Raw genomic sequence first — 22,732 nt, 5'->3', positions numbered from 1 at the left:
GAACATTCCACAGTATCCTCTGCACAGTGTCAAAAGTATCAAAAAGATAACTTCTCTGAAAGCCAGGATCGGTATTTGCCCTGCAAGCTGATTATTATTGACAAATTGCTATCAGAATCTCAGTATGGGAAATATGTGTATTTCTGTCGACTAAAAGTGCGAAGCTCGGGGACATTTTGTGTCAGTGTTGTTATTGTCTGGTTGGTGATGACAGTTTTTTCCCCCTCCGTACGAGCGCTTGAATTACACGCCTCTTGGAGTCATTACATCTAAACCTTGACAAGGTGTCAAAGCCGGTGGTGTTGCTAAATATATTCATCCGGCGTCTTTTCAAGGAATTGAATCACACCCAGCCAAAAGAAACACTGCTTTAGGGTATACAGTTATTATGGAAAGACTAGAGATTTAGCTCATTTCATTTTCAATATGTCAATAAGATGGCTTTTTTTTTTTCTCTCCTTCCCCATCATACAAACATGGTTGATATTTACTTGCTTCAATCCTCTGTCCTATTCACAGAATGTCATGGTGTATTCCTTAACACTGCCTCAGCGCTCCTTTGAGGCGTAACAAAACGAAGAAAAAAAAAACAAATTACTATATATATATATATTACAAGCAGCTTTTGTGTTTACACCTCAGAAGGAGAAAATTACACAGGGGCAGTGGGGGTGGGTGGGGGGGGGGGGTGGGGGTGGGGGGGGACAGTATACATCGCTCTAGAATAGATTCATAATGCAGCCTGTCATATCGAATCCAATCAAATCTTCCACGGTCCCTTGTACTCAGACCAGGTATGAAGACGTCAGTATGGAAATCTGTCGAAAAATATTCTCAGTGTTGTGCCTGGGACAGGCTGTCACGTTGTGGTAACAGTTGTGTTGGTGTGTGTGTGTGTGTGTGTTTGTTTGTCATGATGCAGGTCCGCCCTGTCACTCTCCCCTGCCTTGTATGAATGTTATTTCATCGTGAATGTGGTTCACTACAGTTTCTAAAAAAAATGTTTCTTTTCCTCTTGTCTTCCAGGAGACTGTAACTTTGAGCATCCCTATTCATCGTGTGGCTACAGCCAAGGCAAAGATGACGACTTGAGTGGGAGCAGGCCAACACCAAGGACAGACCGTCCACCAACCCATGGATTGCCTACTGGTTAGTCTTCATCATCATCATCATCATCATCATCACCATCTTCCTGTCTCTCCTCTCTTCTTCCTTTCCTGAAACTCTTCCTCTTCCTCCCCTCCGCCTCAGACAGCCTGTGAAAGGCAGAGAAGCCCACTGCTGTGGTAGTGGTGGCATAGTGGATAATGAGTTGATAGTGGATAGCGAGTCCCACCTGAGAACACCACTACTAGTGTGCCCTTGAGTAACGCATTTACAGCACTTATCCCTAACGTATTCCAGGGAGTCTGTCCCTGTAATCCCTATTTGTAAGTTGCTTTGGATAAAAGTGTCTGCTGAATGGTGTAAATGTAAAATGTATCTGTTTGTGTTGTAATGGGACAGTGTCCAAGAGGAATCCCCAGTGGGAGGTGTGATAGCTAGAGAAAGGGGGTTTTCCTTCACATGTCGCCTCCTGAAGAAAACAGCAATCATGAATGTTCTAGTCAGGGATGACTGGGGGGTGCAGTCTGCCTACACGTTTCCTACTTTGGTTCCTACAAGGGGTCCGACATGGGGGCGGCTGTGGCTCAGGGGATAATGATCGCATGGTCGGCCAGGTCGGCTGGCCATGTGTCGAGGTGTCCTTGAGCAAGGCACTGAACCCCTAATTGCCCCAGAGTCACCATTTATGGCTGACTCCTTGCCTAGAGCTTAAAATACTGAATTCCAACAATTGACTGACAAGTTGATTGCATGGCTATAAAACAATTATTATTATTATTATTATTATTGTTATTATTATTATTATTATTATTATTATTATTATTATTATTATTATTATTATTATGACATGTTTCACACCTTGGTTCCTCTGCCTTTGTTAGGCCAGAGACCTCATTGCCTCTCCTCTGATTGGTTGTGATTGTTGCGTCATAGAGCACCGTGTGTCTCTGTGGCTGTTTTGAAGCCATCTTCCAGCCATCTGTTTTGAAGCCATCTTCAAAGGGAGGATGTTCATTCCAACACTTCCACCAATTACTCCAGCTGAGCTTGATTTGGCTTCAAATGGAAACAGTAGAACAGTGCTATGGATCAGTCCCAACGGTGTGCCCAAGTGCCAGTCAAACACATCTAAAGTAAATGAAAAAAAAAAATCTTTAGAGGCAGGTTTGAGGCACAAACACACAGCACAGTTAATGGACTTTTTCGATTTATGAATTGGCTGTCAGATATTCCATTGCTAAAAAAAAGATTCCAAAACTCTTTTCTTCTCAAAATGAGATCTGCTTGACAGATACCCCTGGATCATTTCGTATGAATGGAATTTCCATGATAAGGAGATTGAAACGCCTTTGAGAATGTCCAGTGCCTCTTGCATTTGCTTTACAATAAGGTGCCTGGTGGTTGCATTGATCGTGTCCACGTTTTAAAAGGAAGAGTTATCGTCACAAAGAGAAAGGCTCGCCCCTTTTCTAATTGACTGTGGGGAAGAGCACTTCGTCACATGGTAACAAAGGTGACGCTTTGTTGAAATCGACGCCGTATTTCTCTTAAATCAGACGGCCAATCACGTGTGAGCCCCATTCCCTGCATTCTCATTCGGCAGAGTGACAGGGCTAGAATTAATTACACAGACCCTGATAATTTCACCTCACACACATATACACACACACACATACACACACACACACACACACACACACACACACACACACACACACTGATGAAAGGGAGGATAGGACACACACACACACACACACACACACACACACACACATACATGCACACACATCCCATAACACAGGCTGAGAAATGGCCTGACGTTCACGGGAGGAGAGAAAGGGAGGTGTTTACTTTTCCGTTGGAATTGATTGATGATGCAACAATGGGAAGGTGGTGGAAGGTTAAAGTGTGGCTCGGCGGAGGGCTGTGACCTACACGTTCAGACGCTCTGCTCTCCGCTTGTAATTTATGTCCGTGAGAGAGAGAGAGAGAGAGACACGGTCCTGAGGTTTCTATTTGCATCAGAATGCGATATTGTTGTCTCTCAGGAGACGGAGGCCTGTTGGGAGAGAAGCTGTTTCACTCTGATTGCTGGAATTGGCTGCAATTAGTCATGCCAGCGGATGCTAGCTCCCCCCTTTCCACCCCCCCCCCCCTTCCTCCCCTCCCCACTGCTCCCCGCTCCTCTCACTCTCCTCCTCGGTGCGCTTCCTCCGACTCAATATCCTTCGCAGTGATTTACACTCGCTTGTACGGAGGGGCGGGACGGGGCAGTCCATCAAGACACTAGTACTTTGCCGCCGAAATGACAACGCTCAGCTGCGCTAGTGTCAGCGACCAGCGATGGGTCGTGTCATGTCATGTGAAAGGTGGTTACTTCACCACATAGCGAAAGCTGGAAGCTAATTTAAGCGAGGCTAGGCAGCTGTTTCGACGGTGTTTCTGGCTATGTATAGTTTGGTAATGTCAGTTGGGCTTGTGCCAAACACATCTAATTACAGTATGAAGGAGGGGTCCTTCATTGTACGACTGTACGCTTCATGTATAACCCCCCCTCTCTAGTTTCACTGCTAACTCCAGGATCTGAACACCACTTCTATTCTACTTCTGGTGGGTTTTTTCCCTCAATCATTTTGAAGGCTGTGTCCGTCCGGCATTTCTCCGACTGGCAGATTGATCCCTCCCCTCCTCTCCTCCCCTCCCCTCCCCTCCTCCCCTTTCATCTGCATCTGTCTTTTGCTCCAAAAGAAAAAAAAAAGAATGATAATGTAACTTTGTCGACTTGGTTAACTTGTTGAAATAACAGAAAGGGAGACTGATACCCCCCCCTGGGTGGAAGCTCATCTGTCTAACCGAGTGTGCGACGGATTTGACAGTCTGTTGACAGTGTCAGGTTACCACGCCAACCGTCCCTGGGAGACATGAAAGCATTCCGAGGCTGCTGGCGGAGCAGGTGTAAAGCATCAACACGCGGCCCAGCCGACACACACACACACACACACACACAGCACACACACACACACACACAGACACACACAGACACGCAACAGGCTGCCTTCCTTTATGCTGCAGAGCCCATAAACATTTCAAGGCACCGCAGGATCCGTTTTTTTGTTTTTGGTTGTTTTTTTTACTCTGATATTTTTTATTTATTTCATAGAGATAGTGAAGAAAGACAGGAGAGTGAGGAGGAGGAGAGGGTATGGCAGCAGGGCATTGGGCCCCGTCTTATCATTTTGACACATCTTAATAGAAAGTCGTTATAAAACCACCACGGCATATTCCCGCCCCCCCCCCCGCGGCGGCTGCTTTCATCCGGACACGTGGCTCTCAAGAAAGCTTTTATTTCCACTGGATGTTGAGTAGCTCAGAGGTGTGAGTCTCGCTGTTCTCTCCAGATGTGTCGCTCTCAGGTTCCTTCTTCCTGTCCCAGCAGCTGCCTACTGTATGAGGGCCTGGAAGCAGTACTCAAGTTGTAAAAGGAAAGTCAGGGGGGATGGTGGATTTGATCATATGGGGACAATTTTAGCATCCCCACAGCGTCAGTGACTTCATTGTCAGTGACTTGGTAAAAATGTCATTGCTTGTGTGCGTGCCCCCTCCCTCGCCCACAGTATTTTACTCAATATGCAGAAAACTAAATGTTGAAATAGCAGTAATACCACGTTCATTGATAACATGACATAAGGGATGGAAAGGGGGGATGGCAGTTTTAGAAGGGGGATGATTTTGACTGTTTTTATTTCGGGGGGGATGCCATCCCCCCTCATCCCCCCTCAACTCGAGTGCTGCCTGTAAGTAAGTAAGTAGCCTTGAGAACCGAGGGTTCTCGAGCCTAATGGCCCTATAGGGCAGGAGTCTTATCTCCTGTTTCCGTAGCGTGAGGCGGCTTGATGTACAAGTACACCCCCTGGTCATGACGCTGGTATGTCGCAGGGTCTTGCTTGAGGGGCCTGTGATTTACTGTAATCCTCTCAATCTTAATGCTCTACTCTCAATCTTAATGCTCTACTCCTTCCATTAACAAGGAGAGACAGAGACTCTGAGCTGCTCATGAAGAGCTTGTAATGTCATTAACTAGCCCGGGAGACAGTGTGTGAGTTTGACTCAACTTTATTGTCCCCTGTGTGCTGCGGGTAACGCAATTCTGAGTCCATTAGCTCTTTTAATGTCGGCTATTAATCTTCAGAGAAACTCTCGTGTTTGTGTGAGAGACAGAACAGAAGACAGGAGGTGGAATGACGTTAAAGGTAGGGAAGAGGGCTGTTAATGTCTCTGCCCTGCCCACCGATGGCTATGGAAGCTGCTCTCTATCAAAGAAAGAAAATCACCCCAATGATCCATCCACGTACTTCAGAGACCGTAGGGGAGAATGTTACCTCGCCCGTGTTCATCTACCTCCGCATCCCCCCTGCCTGCTGCTGAGTGACACCAGAGAGATGGCGGCCATGTTGGCTTTATGGCTTCACGTCTACACCAGGCATGAGAGTAATACTGGTCATCAGTATCATGCATGATGCATTCTCTTTCTCTTTTTCTCTCTCTCTTCTCTTTCTCTCTCTCTCTCTCTCTCTCTCTCTCTGTCTCTCTCTCTCTCTCTCTCTGTCTCTCTCTCTCTGTCTCTCTCTCTCTCTTTCTCTTTTTCTCTCTCTCTCTCTCTCTCTCTCTCTCTTCTCTCTGTCTCTCTCTCTCTCTGTCTCTCTCTCTCTCCGTCTCTCTCTCTCTCTGTCTCTCTCTCTCTCTCTCTCTCCCTGTCTCTCTCTCTTTCTCTTTCTCTCTCTCTCTCTCTCTCTCTCTCTCTCTCACACACACATTCTCTTTCTCTCTAAGGGGAGGTTACAGGACTGTTAGTGAGAACTGCAGACGTTCACATTTTGTTCCCTTAACAGCCTCAGTCAATGCATTCCACACCACCGACAAGTACGGTATCACTTTGCAGGCAGGAGGGAATGAGGGGAACTCAATCTGGAATGTGATTATCAGCACGATGAACACACCGCTCCACCCCCCCGTCCCCCGCCCCCCCCTCATCCATCAGAGTCTGGGGCTGAGAGGTTTTGCTAACAGACCCCACCCTGGTGGTGGTGGTGGAGCTGGCTAGGGAGTGTTGGAGAGAGAAACTACTGTCACGAGAATCGTCTATCTATCTCTCTCACCCCCCACCCCACCCATTATCTTATTATTATTAACTTGTTATTAAAGTATTATTAACGTGTTATTACAGAGTTGTGTAGAGAGAGAGAGAGACAGAGAGAGGGAGAGAGACAGAGAGAGAGAGAGAGGGAGAGGGAGTGGGAGGGAGAGAGAAAGAGAAAGAGGGAGAGAGAGAGAGAGAGAGAGAGAGAGAGAGAGAGAGAGAGAGAGAGAAGAGAGAGAGAGAGAGAGAGAGAGAGAGAGAGAGAGAGAGAGAGAGAGAGAGAATGAGGGAGAGAGAGAGAGAGAGTTGCCGAGTATTGTAAGGAGGTTAACAGTGTGTGACCCAGCTAACTGCTGACCTGGCTGTCTTATCAGAGTTCAGTTGTCTGTACAGGAGCTACTTCCTCGTGTATGGGAGCAGCAGCATGTGATACCCTGTCTGTGGATGTTGTTCCTTTTTCCTCTCTCTATCTTTCTCTCATTCCTTCTCTCTCACCCTCTCTCTCTCTTTCTCTCTCTCTCTTTCTATCACTCCTCTCTTTCTATCAGTCCTCTCTTTCTTTCCCTCTTTCCCTCTCTCCACCCTCTCTCTCTATCTCTCTCTCTCTTTCTCTCTCCTCTCTCTCTATCACACACTCTATCGATCTCTCTCTCTCTTCATAACGTACCAGATCGTGTCTCACCAAGAGATGAATGGTATGCACTAATGAGGTCATTGCTACGGTGATGTTTTGAATTTGCACTCTCCCTTTTCTCACACAACACCAGTACTGTCGTCTGAAGGGTTTCTGAGGTGAATGACAAGATTGTGTTAGAAACAGTAGTGGTGAAAAAAGAAGAAAAAAGAAGCTGTTTCAGACGACGTTTTACTCCATGACCCATGGTGGAACGTACATGAATTCCAGTGGATCGGTTCAAAGTGACATTTCATCAAGTAATTTTGTAGTTAACAGGCAGCTGCTGTGCTCAGTTCCAGTTCCCAGTGTTCAGTTTCAGTGATTGAAACCATCTTTTCATTCTGGTCCTACTCTGTTCCTCTATTACAAGTCTCATTCTATTTATGCGCAAACTGCTCTCACGGTGAACCGGGCTCCGCGGCTCCAAAGCGGAACGTGACGTATTCGCAGTTGATCTAGATTGACCCGAGCATTAAGGCGTTGATTCAACAGCGACCTAAAGGCTCCTTTAATGTTTCTCATAGTGTGTGTCTAATCCTGCCTCTGTATTCTAGCGAACGCCACGTTCATGACCCGGTGTCAACTGAACAGGTCAGCAACTAACCCGACTCAGAATTGAGATCTATGATTGGTCGGTACCAGGGCCAGTGCTGGGGGGGGCGGGGGGGGGGGGGGGGCGGCGGCATGTGTGTGTTTTCTCTCTCTCTAAGTCCCCATTCTGCCACTACTACCAATTTAATTTGCGATGAGCATGTTTCCTCGGCTAAGCCCATGAAAAACAATAATCTGTGTTTAATACCTTTTCCTGCGCCGGAGAAAAGAACAGCCTCGTTCAGCAGAAAGCAGCCTCGGCTTTGGCAGGGAATTACCAGCTCTGCTGTGGGCGGACTGTCAATAAACACACCACAAATTAATGTGTGGTAAAAGACTTGCAGTCAAAGACTTATTTGCAGTTCTTTCCAGGCTGAATATTTTGGTTATGCTCATGCTTTACAGAAATATCAGAAGTGTTATTGCCTCTATGGAACAAGAACTGTGTGTGTGTGTGTGTGTGTGTTTTGATGACGTAGATACTGTACAGAGTATGGGAGGATTGTTCCCCTCTGTGCTCCAACCAAAAGCCAAAGTCCATAGTAATCTGAAATTGTTACACACTTCATACAAGGATTGAAACATTTCAAATTCAAATCTCTCTCTCTCTCTCTCTCTCTCTCTCTCTCTCTCTCTCTCTCTCTCTCTCTCTCTCTCTCTCTCTCTCTCTGTCAACATTATTGGTTTAACCTTCAGTGTTAGCGTATTTAAACTAGATTTGATCCACTGAGTCTCATTTTGACACCAACACATGTAAGGAGAAGAGATGAACACAGTAGAAAATGTTTTTACTGTAGAATGCCATGATCTGCTTTGGGTTGCAGCAGAGGCTTGTGGGATACCACGCCTATCAGTCACGCTCTCTGTGTGTAAACAGGAGCCAAGCAGATGAGACACACATGAGACACACACACACACACACACACACACACACACACACACTCACACACTGTTTGTGCCAAGATTGATTTGTTCCAACCAAAATTGTTACTTCATTCCAGCAGAGGGTTAGGGGCGAAAAAAGCGAGAATGAAGGCATTTATGATACCTGGCCAGAAGACATGGTCATGGATATTGATATGGAGGAATTGTAAATATTGGAATGGCAATGTTAGTCGGCCTGCACCTCCGGGAGTATTCAGCTTATTAATATTTCAAATAGGGCGTGTTATCAGGGCAAACACAGCTGCTCTGGGAAACATACGGTCAAAGTTTCACTTCATTAGACCGGCACACAGAGACCCCTTTCATGTGGCCCCCACACGATAACACCCACAATGGACCCGCACGTCAAAGAGACCGCACGGTCACGGTCACAGTCGCGCCTCGCCATGTGTAAGTGTGTATCATTCCCACAGTGGGAGACTCTATGCCTTTTTATAAGTGCTGGGAGAAATAATACTGCTTTGCAAACCTCAGAGTAAGATGTTTATGTTGAGGTTTGCAATATCCTTCTCTCTCTCTCTCTCTCTCCCCTCCCCCTTTCTCTCCTCTCTCTCTCCCTTTCTATTCTCTCTCCTCTTTTCCCTTCTCTCTCTCTCTCTGTCTCTCTCTCTCTCCCTCTTTCTCTTCTGTCTCTCCTTTTCCCTTCTCTCTCTCTCTCTGTCTCTCTCTCTCCCCCTTTCTCTTCTGTCTCTCCTTTTCTCTTCTCTCTCTCTCTCTCCCTTTCTCTGTACTGTATATATGAAGCCTGGTCTCTCTCAGACAGTGTGAACGCCTCTGTCTTCTCTCTGCTCCCTGGATGTGAAACACAAGCCTCTTGTTTGTATCCCACACCCTGGAAGTTCATATTGCAACCAAATGGTGACTAATAAACAATGTCCGCTCTGGAATGGAGCTTTGGAACCCAGCCCTCGTGTATGGTGGACATGGCTGCCAACGGTTTACAGCTACAATCTGGTTAGGGGGGGATCTGTCCTTGGACAGACGAGAGCAGATACGACAGCGTTAACCCTTCACACAATGACGGGGCTGATATTGTTATATTGGATGATAGGACGAGCTGCCCGCTGATGTCAGGGCGACAGAGTCGCTACGTATCTCCCGGCGTAGATTGAAGGCCCATCAACTCTAAAGATCTCCTCATCCCCACTTCCCCCCCTGTACAGTTTCTCTACCATAAATATAATGTTTTAACAATCCTACGATGACATCTAGTGATAGATGATTCACTTACTCAGACAAATGTAAGTCTTTTTTTTTTTTTTTTTTTTTTTTACTTTGCTTTGATTTCCTCGTGTCCCGTAATGTGACGCGTCAGTATGAATCAGTGGAGGCTGGTGGAGGTAGAAATCGGAGGACGGGCTCATTGTAATGCATGGAATGGAATGAGGAATGGTATCGCAACACGTGTGACTATTGTCACAATTGGCACTGCAGGACTTTGTTGTAGCACCGTTTGGGTTAAGTGGTTTGGATATCACAGTATCTTACCTAACTGCTATATACACTCACCCGACACTTCATTAGGAACACATGTGGACATCCATGGATCCAACCTGCCTTGTGTCAACAGTCCAAGCCGGTGGAGGTGGTGTAATGATGTGAGGAATGTTTTCTTGGCACACTTTGGGCCCGTTAATACCAATCAACCCTCTATTTGAGTATTGTTGCTAACCATGTGCCTCCCTTCATGGCCACAATGTACCCATCTTCTAATGGCTACTTCCAGCATGATAACGCACCATGTCACAAAGCAAAAGTCGTCTCACACTGGTCTCATGAACATGACAATGAGTTCAGTGTTCTTCAGTGGCCTTCCCAGGCACCGGATCTGAATCCTATAGTAGAACACATTTACATTACATTACAATTTTGGCATTTAGCAGACGCTTTTATCCAAAACATTTGTCTAAGTAAGTGAATCATCTATCTATCAGTCATCATAAGAAAAATAAATCTATGCTACCACCAGGGGTCATTGGCAGTCACACACTTTTTAAAAAATATATAATTACAGAGGAGAAACTGTACAGGGGGGCAGTGGGGATGAAGAGGTCTTTAAGGAGGGACAGTTAAGATGAAGCCTGAAAAGATGGGTCTTCAGTCTATGGCCTTTCGAGCGTGGTAGATCGGGAGATTCACAGCTTGAAAATGCACCGAAAACATCTGCAGGAAATGTGTGATGCAATCATGTCATCATGGACCAGAATCTCAAAGGAATGTTTCCATCATCTTGTGGAATCAATGCCACGAAGAATCGAGGCTGTGGGGAATTGAGAGCGAAGGGAGTGCCCTACCCAGTATTGGTCTAGTGATCCTAATAAAGTGTTCAGTGAGTGTATAAGGTTCATATGAAAACCCCAGCGTCAGTATCCTGAAACCTACCTCCAGTGGCCTCCAGGGGATCCCTGCCCCAGCCTGAGAGTGGCCTCACTAACACCGCCCCTGCCCTCTCTAACACCGCCCCTGCCCTCTCTAACCCCGCCACCCCAGGTACACCAGTAGAGACTCCAAATTGCTCGGACAATGTTTGCTGAGATGGTTTCATGTCCCTCGGCAAGGTTTCAGTGCACATTATGTAGAGCAGGCAGGGGAGGAGGGGAGGAGGCGGGGGGGTGGGTGATGGGGACGGGGGACTGGAGCGCCCCCAGGGGAGGTGACATGATCCCCATTGCGGGGGCGATCATAGTAATTGGGACCAGCGAGTGAATAAAGATGACTTTATTACATTACATCATGTCAGGGCACAGCCCTGCGCAAAGCAGCTGCTTTGTACACACACACACACACACACACACACGCAGACACACACACACTGCACACACACACACACGCTCGCACAAACAGACATACACAACACACAAATATGCACATGCACACATACACACACCCACACACACACACACACACACACACACACACACACGCACGCACACGCAGTGTATCCGTTTACCTGTCTGTCTCTGTGATTAACAATGATCACAACAGCCACGGCTCAGGCTAGATCTCAGGCATCTGTTATGGTAATAAGACATTTTAATATTTATATCAGCATTCTGATTTAGCAGTAGGGGCGACTGTGTAGCTGCACCTGATTCACGGGCATGCGTCAGATGCGCCTGTCCTGCATTTCATTCTGCTGCAGAGGTTTTATTTTTTTTGTCATCCATTAACTTCTGCCTATTGTTCTGTTGTGGTCATGCTAGAATAAACAGTTAAATAGAGATAATGCTGTTGTGGCCAAGTGTAGAAGCATCACTCCCCCATTTGTCTCTCTGCAACGAAAACAGGTATATAGCTGGGTATTTTAGGCAAGGCTAGGCATGGCAAATGTATTTCTATAGCACACGTTCATACAACTTAATGTACAGTACCAGTCGAAAGTTTGGACACACTTTCCCATTCAATTGAAAGGGGAAGTGTGTCCTAACTTTTGTCTGGTACTGTATACTCATAGTGCTTTACATGAACACATGAGATAAAATAACAATGAATAAGTGAAAAATAAAATGAGTTATCATATACAATTCTGTAATATTTACTATAATACTCTACACAGAGGTACCTGTAGTGGAGAAAATTAGGTTTACATGGGTATCAGGAAGTGAGGTTGATAGTTTTAGTCTGACACGTTTGTTTTCAATACTTTACATTAAAGTGTCCCTCCATATGCAACGCAATAGATTTGGTGAGTAATCCCCACTACTCCCTAGTTAGTGTAGAGGAGAGGGGATTACTCACCGGCTTGACTAGCGAGTGTGTCATTGATTTTCAACAATGTTGACATTTTATTTAACATTTTCAGAATAAAAGTCTGAACATTTTGACTGGTTGCCGACTTGTTCCCACTTTCACCATGGGATAGACCTTGTGTATTTGCGTCTTAATCTTGAGCTAACACAGTTGAAATGGGTCGGATTGGTTCTACAGCCTACAACAGCGTATTAGTATACAACTTCATACTAGTGAGAGACCCATACGTGTGTGTTTACATCCGCCCAGGGGCATCATGGGTAATTGTTAGGGGCATGTTTTAAGTGAACACGTCCCTGTTCATCCCCATGGCCTGGTGTGACTGCATGCTTGGCTCCCCGCGGTGATTGGAGCCATAATTGTGGTGTGGTGCATCATGGGAGCCAACCCCACTCCTAGTGCAGAGCCTCTCTTTACGACGGCACGGCTACACAGCAGGGTACCACTAGCCAGCCTTTTTTTTTTTCTTCATAAAAATAATGGGAAAGAATGGATACATACAGATGTTGCCGCCGGCCAAATTGTCAAACAATTGAGAACAATTAAAAAGAGACCGAAACCCGAATGGACAGACCCAAACCCCAACGAACCTGTGAACAAAGACACCCGAAACCTGTACAGTATAGGCTCATTTAATTTAAGTATAGACCTGCAGACTGACTGTAGCAACATACTTTCTCCCTCTCGTAATAACATGAGCTCTGTTGAGGTAGCCTGCTGGTAGCCATGTCATTTTCATTTAATACTAATAACTACTAATATAATAATAATAATAATAATAATAATAATAATAATAATAAGCTTTAATATAGCACCTTTGATACATAAGAATGCCGCTCAGAGTGCTGTACAATACAGCGCAAAAGAAAGAAAAAGGAACCGATTAAAAAACAAAAACGACTATATCCTCACTCCCTGCTTCGGCCTAGCTCTAAAGAAGGCCACCGTGAAAGCTTTTTGCGAATGGCCCACAGTGCGTGCCAGAGTGTGTGCTCAGCTGAACTGGCCTCTGGTCAGCAGTGTAGCAGTCAATCTATCCTCTTGACCTAACCGGATTGTTCTTCTAACTGAACGGGGCAATGGATCGACCTGTAGGAAGTCCTGTGAGCTCGTAAGCAGGAACGATAATTACTGGTTCGTATCTGACTGATGGAGAAAAAAAAAAGAGTTTAAAGCGTCTTTTGAACACCGGCCTCCGAGACGATCAGAAGTGTGTCTGAGGTCGGTTTGATGATCAGTCGTATGACGGCGCATCCAGTCACATCTCTCCCGCGGCTGAACAAGCCAGTGTCGTCTATTAGAAATGAGCATTCCACGGGAGGCTATTGGTCCTCTGTGGCTCAGGTAGAGCATAATGGAGGGTTAACTTATTTTGAATGAATTGTTGTGGGGTTTTTTCTTGATAGGGGGCTGATGCCTACCTATGTGTTTCAATGTGTAAATTAGGTACTGTAAATGATGAATACTTGATGAGAAAAGATCAAATAAAATAAAAAGTGGGTAGAGCATGGCGCTAACAACGCTTAGGTTGTGAGTTTGATTCCCTCCGGGACCATACATACTGAAAAGTGTTACGCACTCACTGCAATGGACGTTGCTTTGGATGAAAGCGTCAGCTAAATGGCGTATATTATATGTTCTGAACCACGGGTTAATTTCTGTGTTATCAGCAGTGGCCACATGAGTGAGAGCAGCACATCGCCACGTTAGGACTTTGAACACTACCCGTAGCATCAGTCACGGTGTTTGTGTTTTGTGTGTGTGTGTGTTTGGGATGGGGGGGGACACAGCTTATGCACTGTTGCCGTGGGGACTGACTGTGATTACAAAGCCACCTATCAGTGAACACATGGTCATAATTAAAAACCCTGCCTGCTAATTCCACACAAACACAGATAATACCATGAAGACCCAGACGGGACCACCACCCCCCCCCCCCCCCCCCGCGCGCGCCCCTCCCGTTGCGCATGGCTGCCTATCACAGTGCAAGTTCATTATGACACACAGTCTCTCTGGGCCGACAGTTACAAACTCTCGGTATCTGTGTGTCGTACACATTCTGTCAAAGTCAGTAAGTCACCCCTGCTCACGCCCCCCCACCCCCCACCCCACCCCCTCCTACGTAGCCGTTAGCGGACTATCAGAATCTCTCTGAGCTTGTTTTAGAGGAGAGACACACTGCTGGGTCAGAGCGTGCTGTGCTTTAAATGGACAATCTGGAATTTAAACAATAACAAAGTGTTCTCCTTGCCACTTTATTTGGTAAAAAGCTGAGGGATGGATAGAGATAGATAGGGGCTGGAGAAATGTAACCTCTCTCAAATACATAGACAAAGCTATGGATTCAAGGACTCACCAGCCATGAACATTTTTCCATTTTTTAAACCAATGTTTTGTTTTACAATTGCATTGTTTACAAACAATGGAGTATAACATACAGAGGAACTAAGCTCATATCTTTAACTTACATTCTTTAAGAATCAATGGCTGTACATCAATCATTTAAATGTCGATCAAATGTTGAATCATTTAAATACTAATCCCAGACGGCCCCTTTGACCAACTCCTATCATTCAAACATATACAGCCTAATGCATGACAACAATAGTCATAGCACTTCTCAGCACAAATGTAGAACAATCATAGAACAGTCATAGAACAGTCATAGCACTGACGTAGAACAGACGTAGAACAGACGTAGAACAGAGGTAGAACAGTCATAGAACAGTCGTAGAACAGTCATAGAACAGTCATAGCACAATCCCCATCAGGAGCTGGCCCTAGATGAGTTACTACAGTAGAATCTGTCAGTGTCAGCAGCATTGGTGTGTGTATCAGCATTGTGTCAGAGAGCTTGGTCAGGCAGTTGATTTGGTCTGGACCTCGTGGTGAGGGAGGGGGCAGGAAGGGAGAGGGCCAGGCACAGACCTGGGAAAGCAGAAGCAAAGGTAGGCACACTGACGCCATAACCATAATCATCTACGCCGTGATATGAACCTGACTTTTGAGATTCGAGCAGACCGGGCGTATTCCTTTATAGAACCATTTATTTTTCTGTTCCTCCTCTCATACAATCGAGTGGTTATTTCAGTTAATCCATAAAATGCCGTTCTAATAATACGTTTCTCACTATGAAACACAAGAGAGCTGGGTAATAGAAAAGACTCTTAACGTTTTACCCCCCCGCCCCCGCCCCCCCCCCCCCCACACACACACACACACACACACGCACACGCACACACACACCCTCTTCCCGGGCTTGTTATTGGGGCCTTGTGTGAGCAGCATTAAATTTGTCTGATTTTCCAGTTTGTGCGTCCAGTCGGGCCCCTCTCTGATGGCTTAATGGAGCTTGCCCAGCGGTAGGCTGTTCAATCTGCCTGCCTGGTTGGCTCTGCGGCTGCCAGAGTTATGGCCCAGGATAACACACTCGACAGGAGGAGAATGAGACTCTCTGGTTGAGCTGTTACTGGTCGCTCTCTCCCCTATTCGCCACCACCACCGCTGCTGCCTCCGCCGCCGCTGCTGCTGGGTTAATTAAAATATCAATTTATGTCCCTGTATCAGTTTATGGCCTATTTCTCCCCCCCTGCCCCCCCTCTCCCCCTGCCTCCCATCTCAAGTCCGTTTTTTTTTTGGGGCTTCGCAACAGCAGAACTCCAGTAGCGTGGAGCGCGATGGCTCATCTTTGAAGCACGTTCTTCCTTAATGGGCATCCGCCTGTCTTGAGCTCCACAGCTCACCTGATTTGAGGGGGAAAGACGGGGGTGGGAGGTGGGAGTGTGTGGGGGGGGGGCGGAAGGGGCACTGGTGTGCGCCGCACCACCATCACAGACGCCTCTCTTCTGGATGTGATCGGATGCAGAGTCACATCCCATAAACCCTTGCCTTCTGCAGTAGGCAGTCAGCAGGGGAGGGTGTGTGTGTGTGTGTGTGTGTGTGTGTGTTTACGTTGTTTTTGTATTGATGTGTCCACGGGTCTGTGTCTTTGAGTATTAGCACTATTGAAGTCAGGGGAGGCTGGTGGAGGTAGAAATCGGAGGACAGGCATAATCGTCATGCAAGGAACGCCATGAGAAATGCTGATAAAGGTCCATGCATTACAATAAGCCTGTCCTCCTCCGATTCTACCTCCACCACCCTCCCCTGATTAAAGTACTATACGAAAGCTACATAAAAAAAAAAAACGACTGCATGCCTACGGACTGTGAAAGTTGTTTGAATTTAATTGGCTAATATGACCATTGAATCTCCTCACGCTGCCGCAACGTGTTTCTCTCTCTGCCTTCTGCTGATGAGCCGTAGTGGGCCTGAATCTGAGCCTTAGATCTATACTTTAGAAGTGAAAACAACTCCACGGTATGATTCCTAATGGTTGTGAGTAGTGCTGGAGAGGGTAGTGATTGCTCCGATGGTAATAAATGTTCCCCAGCAAAAGTCTCCTTTCAGCACAGTAACGAGATGCCGCCTCAGACAGACTATGTGTTTGTGTGCGTGTGTGTGTGTGTGGCTTTTGTGTGTGTGTGTGTGGCTTTTGTGTGTGTGTGTGTGTGTGGCTTTTGTGTGTGTGTCTTTGTGTGTCCTCCAGGATCCACAGCTTGAGCCTAGGTACCAGGGAACAATTATCAACCATTATTTAAACTTCAGCTGTTTAATAAGGCTATATGACAGACCGAAGATGGTAAGTTGAAAGGGAGGAAAGCTATAGTTCTGGAGGGAGGGAGGGAGGGAGGGCGGGAAAGAGGTGGGGGGAGGGAGGGAGGAAGGGGTGGGAGATGCAGAGAGCAGTCCTTCAGCTCTGGGGCCTCCTGTGTCAGAAAGAGGGACAGAGAGTCTGCTGTGGTGGTGGAAAACAGCTCATTATCGCGAGGCTAAATTGAACAAATCAAAGAATCCCCAACAGATGAAAAAAATAGGACCTCCATTTATCTTCTCCCTCCAACCCCCCCCCCCCCCCCCCCCACCCTCCCCCCACCCACCTTCCCCGACTCCTGCCTGGATGCTTATGCCTCTGGAGTGAGTGTGTTTGTGTGTGTGTGTGTGTGTGTGTGTCTGTAGTAGAAGGTAGCAAGCATCTTAGAAGCTGGGTTCGACAGCTTGAGAGTTATCCACTTAGCCTGTGAGAGGAGAACAGGAGGTGGGGGCTTTGGCGGGGGGGGACGGGGGACGGGGGGGGTTGGTGGAGTGGACCACTGCACGGCGAGAGGACATCTTAAACGAGATCAGAACTCCAAATCAAATCAGTTGGAGTTGATGAGATCGGGAGTGAAAGGAAGGTGAGAATCGGAGAAAGCGGGTTTGGGGGGGGAGCGTCTCGTCGAGAGTCGAGAACCATGAAAAAAAACAACGTAATTTTAACGAGATGAACAAGACGAAATAAACAGTTTGGCTGTTGAGCGTTCAGATATTATGCCGAGAGAGCAGCGTTCCTACAAAAGACAGAGAGAGAGAGAGAGACAGAGAGAGAGAGAGAGAGAGAGACAGAGAGATAGACAGAGAGAGAGAGAGAGAGAGAGAGAGACGTGTGATCAGACGGCAAACTTGTCAGCGTTGTTGTGTTGTTATGGTTTCATCATCACTGTGCTTCTAAGACTCAATAAAAGGGCATACCCCTCCATGCATAACTTAACTAGAAATCAATGCGTTTGCTGTGTAGCTATCGGCTTCACTCTTAGACACACAGTTTCACGTTGCCTAAAGGCATGAAAACACCTCAGTACTGAAGAGGACACTTGTTCTGCTTCTGCCTCTTGTCCTCTGCTCTGACGCACGCCTGAAACATCACACACACACCGGTCGGACTGGATACAGATGTGTCCCGGAGCGACGGCCGCATACCTTCACACACATAACACACACCCACACACACACACACACACACATGCACGCACGAACGCACACATGTACACACACACACACACACACACACTGTCATAACACACACCCACCCACACACACACACACACACACATGCACGCACGCACACATGTACACACACACACACACACACACACACACACACACACAGACTCTGTCATAACACAGACCTCCCACGGCTATCTCCTCCTTGGATAACCTTACAACCTCCCGGGAAGGAAAGCAGTGTAAACACAAGAGAAAAACCAAGACAATAGCCAAGTAATGCACACCGTTTTGAAACTTCTTTGCATACCTGATCAGCACACAGGGACCTGTCATAACCCCCCCCCCCCCCCCCACCCCCTCTTATTATGACTAGACCCATCTCTCGGTTGCTAAGGAAACAGGTGGTAACACATCGCAGGGAAAAAAACATTGTCAAGGCAAAGCGTTCACAATCCACGGAAGTCGTTAAGTATGCGAGACGAAGCAGCAAAGAGCGAGGCTTTCGGGACACCTGGGTGCGGAGGAAACACGTCATTAAACACGAAAGCATCGGCCACTGTGGAGCCGCACGACTCGTAGACAATAGACTCTGATTATGACCGTTCGCCGTCTTACAGGGACCATTTGAAAACGTCGGATCTAAGGGATACATATTATAGTCTTTGTCCTGAACATCAGACTTGTTTCTGGTGACTAAAGTGACAAAAGACTACACTTTTAGAGATAATAATCCACGGTTATTATGCGACTGGCTGAAAGAGTCCATCTACGTCACGCCAGAAGTAATCAGTCAGTTATTGTTGTTTTTTGGGGGTCATTCCATCCCACTTTTTGACAACCTCTTCCTTTGTGACTTCTTTGCGTGTGATTTGACATTGTGGTGAGCTCAGAGCACCTGCTGAAAACGTTCCCTTTCTTCTTCTTCTTCTTCTTCTTCTTCTTCTTCTTCTTCTTCGGAGCGGCACCAGGGAACAGAGAGGGAACACAGAGGGAACAGAGCCTCCCGTCCTCGTCCTCCGTTTGGACAAGGCTGTGCTGCTGCCGCCCGCTCCGCAGAGACCTCTGTGTGAATCTTGCTAGCGGTGAATCTCAGGGGGGTGTAGAGGGAAGGGGTGTAGGAGGGTGAAGGGGGAGGGGGTGTAGGGGTGGGTGTAGACGGAGGGGGTGTAGGGGTGTAGAGGGAAGGGGTGTAAGTGGGTATGTAGGAGGAGTGGTGTATAGGGAGGGGCTGTAGGGGGAGGGGCTGTAGGGGGAGGGGCTGTAGGGAAGGGGTGTAGAGGGAGGGGGTGTAGAGGGAGGGGTGTAGGGGTGTAGAGGGAGGGGTGTAGGGGGGTGTAGGGAGAGGGGGAGGGAGGGGGTGTAGGGGTGTAGAGGGAGGGGTGTGGGGGTGTAGAGGGACGGGGTGTAGGGGTGTAGAGGGAGGGGGTGTAGAGGGGAGGGGCTGTAGAGGGAGGGGGTGTAGGGGTGTAGAGGGAGGGGGTGTAGGGGTGCAGAGGGAGGGGGTGTAGGGGTGTAGAGGGAGGGGGTGTAGGGGTGTAGAGGGAGGGGGTGTAGGGGTGCAGAGGGAGGGGGTGTAGGGGTGTAGAGGGAGGGGGTGTAGGGGTGTAGAGGGAGGGGGTGTAGGGGTGTAGAGGGAGGGGGTGTAGGGGTGTAGAGGGAGGGGGTGTAGGGGTGTAGAGGGAGGGGGTGTAGGGGTGCAGAGGGAGCATTTAAGGTTGTGAGGTTTAAAAAGAGTTGTCCTCAGGTTCTAATATCCTCCACAGTAATGATCTGAAAGCTCAGTAATGACCTGAAATTTCAGGAGCTCTCTTGGCATAACGAGGAGCGTCATTACTGCAAATCACATTCGGAGCTCCATCCATGACCTCTCACCCCCTACTCCCCAACACCCCCCCACCCCCCACCCCCCTCCCGTCAGCATCAAATTCACCTGCAAACGGCATTATATCTAAGGTATCCTACCACCAGTGCCGTTGGGCCCTTGGGCAAGGCACTTAATCCATAACTGCTCCAGGGGTGTCTGTCTGGGGCTGACCCTGTGCCAGAGACCTCGGTTCTCTGTAAGAATGTGCTGTGTGTGTGTGTGTGTGTGTGTGTGTGTGTGTGTGCGTGTGTGTGTGTGTGTGTGTGTGTGTGTGTGTGCTGTGTGTGCTGTGTGCTGCAAAGACATACTTTCCCCTCAGGGATCAATAAAGTAGACATTATTATTATTATTTTTATTATTATTATTATTACCGGTATTATTTAAAACACGTTGCTCATCTCCAGCCTGTGCTCTTTCATTACTGTACCTCACCAACACCTGCCACACCATTCTGGAACATTCTACCTACACCTACCTGGCAACAATACAACACTGATTCTCTACAAAACAACACATCATCATCGATGCATTTCTGTTGAATAAAATCACCCGTGGCACTCTCTAGGATGTTGACAATTTGGGCCGACTTTATTCACCCTCTGCGCTGAGCGAGTTAACACGAGTACCAGTCTCTCTGGGAGGTAAATGGGTTGATACTGTGCTCTCAGGGCTGCCGTTTTAATACCGCGTTTAGTCAAATGTGTGTGAAGTCATTGAGACGTGAAGAGGAGGTGTGGGTAGCAGGAGAGCACAGATCTGGGTGGTGATGATGAAAGATGGGAAGGCAGGGGAAATAGGGGCAGTAATGGACCAGATTATTCCATAGGTTCCTCTCTCTCTCTCTCTCTCTCTCACTCTCTCTCTCTCCAGCTCTCTCTCTCTCTGTCTAATTAGAAAATATACTGTACCCTCTTCAGTGGATTACATCACACATCAGTGGATGAGATCGCACTTTCCAATTTGTGGAATAAAATGAAATATGGAAATGCTATCCTCCCTATCCCTGCCAACTCCTCTCCTCTCCTCTCTCCTGAAGACCCAGAGGTGCGGCCCTGCTTTCTATCAAGCCCTCTTGGTAGCAGGATCGCATTGGCGTTTTATCACCATTATCAGTGGTCCATTGAAACAGACTTCCTGAGCTTTAACTGTGACACATAAAGATAACGTGTGTGTGTGTGTGTGTGTGTGTGTGTGTGTGTGTGTGAGACAATATCACAGTCAGACAGATTGTGTCCAATCAATGCAGCTATCACGCTTCCTTCCGTCAAGGGAAGTGCATGTAATTGTAAAAGTCACCCCCTGACACACACACACACACGCACACGCACACGCACACACACACTCACTCACTCACTCAGTAGTTGTATGCCTCATGATCCTCTGGGCCATTAGCAGTGGATAAAAGGACGGGAGCTACACACTCACACACACACACACACACACACACACGCACAGACACACACACACACACACACAGACCGTACACCCTCTCCCTTTTGAGAGGGAGCAAAAAAAAAACAGCAACGTGTTTCGTTACGAAATTGCACGACTATGACTGTTGCGACTGAAATAACCCTTGGCTGTAAACGATGCCCACTCTGCACCCGGCGCCCCGCCCCAGGCCTGGCTGGCACGGTCGGTCAGTCGGTCAGGGAGAGGTCGGCGTCCTGTTCAGCTGGCTAGCCAATCACGTGCTGCCACAGGTGTGCCTCGGAGCCCTGGGAAGCCGGCCAGGCTGCATGGACACATCCCAGAATTCCACTGAGATCTTTCCCAGAAGAAGAAGAAGAAGAAGAAGAGGAAGATGTTTTGGGGCTATGTCTATCCTCTCTTGATAGACTGACGGAGGTTGGAGGTTAGGGAGACGCCTGCCCCTCTCCTCTCTATGTCAACGCTGGGCTTCCTATTGAAATGAGGAGCAGAAACTCAATTACCAGACGCCTCCCGTAGGCAAACATACCCGACACCCCAGGGCCTCTCTCTCTCTCTCTCTCTCTCTCTCTCTCTCTCTCTCTCTCTCTCTCTCTCTCTCTCTCTCTCTCTCTCTCTCTCTCTCTCTCTCTCTCTCTCTCTCTCTCTCTCTCGCCCTGCGCATGCTAGCTCTTCATCCCTAGGTCTCACACAACCACCGTTTCCAATAAGCCCAACTTCAATTTAGACAGTAGTTTGCATGTGAAGGTTAATCAATAAGGAGGGAGACACAACACATCCCGCTTACAAGAGCACTGAGACAACTGCTCTCAGCGACCAATCGGCTTCCAGCCCCTGCCTTCATTACTCCCGCGGCCGCCAAATGAGAAAGAGAACACCCTTCTGATTCTAAATAAATACGCTCATCAACGCACCCCCTTGGGAAACGCAAGTGTGTGTGTGTGTGTGTGTGTGTGTGTGTGTGTGTGTGTGTGGTTTGCATGAATGCATGCAAGGTTATAGCAGCATTCTTTTTGTTATGCCAGAGTAAATGTGAATCAATGGGGTGTTATTGATTTGTGTACTTTTGATAGTCATTTGGAGCCCTTCCAGATGAATGTCAAGAGTGTTGAATCTGAAGAGACCTTGAATATGATTGTCTCCATAGAGAAGGACTCTAGCTACAGGCTAGGAAGGCTCTGGGTTGGTCTGACCACCAGTTGGCTGATGGTGATGATGTCAGAATTTGAATCAGAATAGCTTTTATTACCTCTAATGTACGGGTACACAGAGTAAAATTCTTAGGTTCAGGTTCTTCGATATTGGCACGAGTATGTCAGGCATGTGACTGGCATCTTGGTACCCATGATAACACAAACTACTGGAG

The 22,732-nt window shown here is 47.4% G+C and overlaps 1 protein-coding gene across 1 annotated transcript in view; it reads left to right on the top strand.

Moving 5' to 3' along the window:
* LOC308169755 (receptor-type tyrosine-protein phosphatase mu-like) overlaps positions 1-22,732 on the top strand; it is a gene marked incomplete at both ends in the record, with an annotated part of 191,607 nt that overhangs the window by 24,388 nt on the left and 144,487 nt on the right. Inside the window, 3 exon segments of the mRNA XM_080544493.1 lie at positions 1,027-1,086; positions 1,089-1,141; positions 1,143-1,149. Of these exon segments, the coding sequence (XP_080400619.1) occupies positions 1,027-1,086; positions 1,089-1,141; positions 1,143-1,149 (120 nt within the window).

Source organism: Nansenia antarctica, assembly GCF_963989245.1.
Source record: "Nansenia antarctica genome assembly, chromosome: 13".
Taxonomy (NCBI): Eukaryota; Metazoa; Chordata; class Actinopteri; order Argentiniformes; family Microstomatidae; genus Nansenia; species Nansenia antarctica.
Note: the sequence above shows the minus strand (reverse complement) of the source record. Positions and strands in the feature narration are given on the sequence as shown.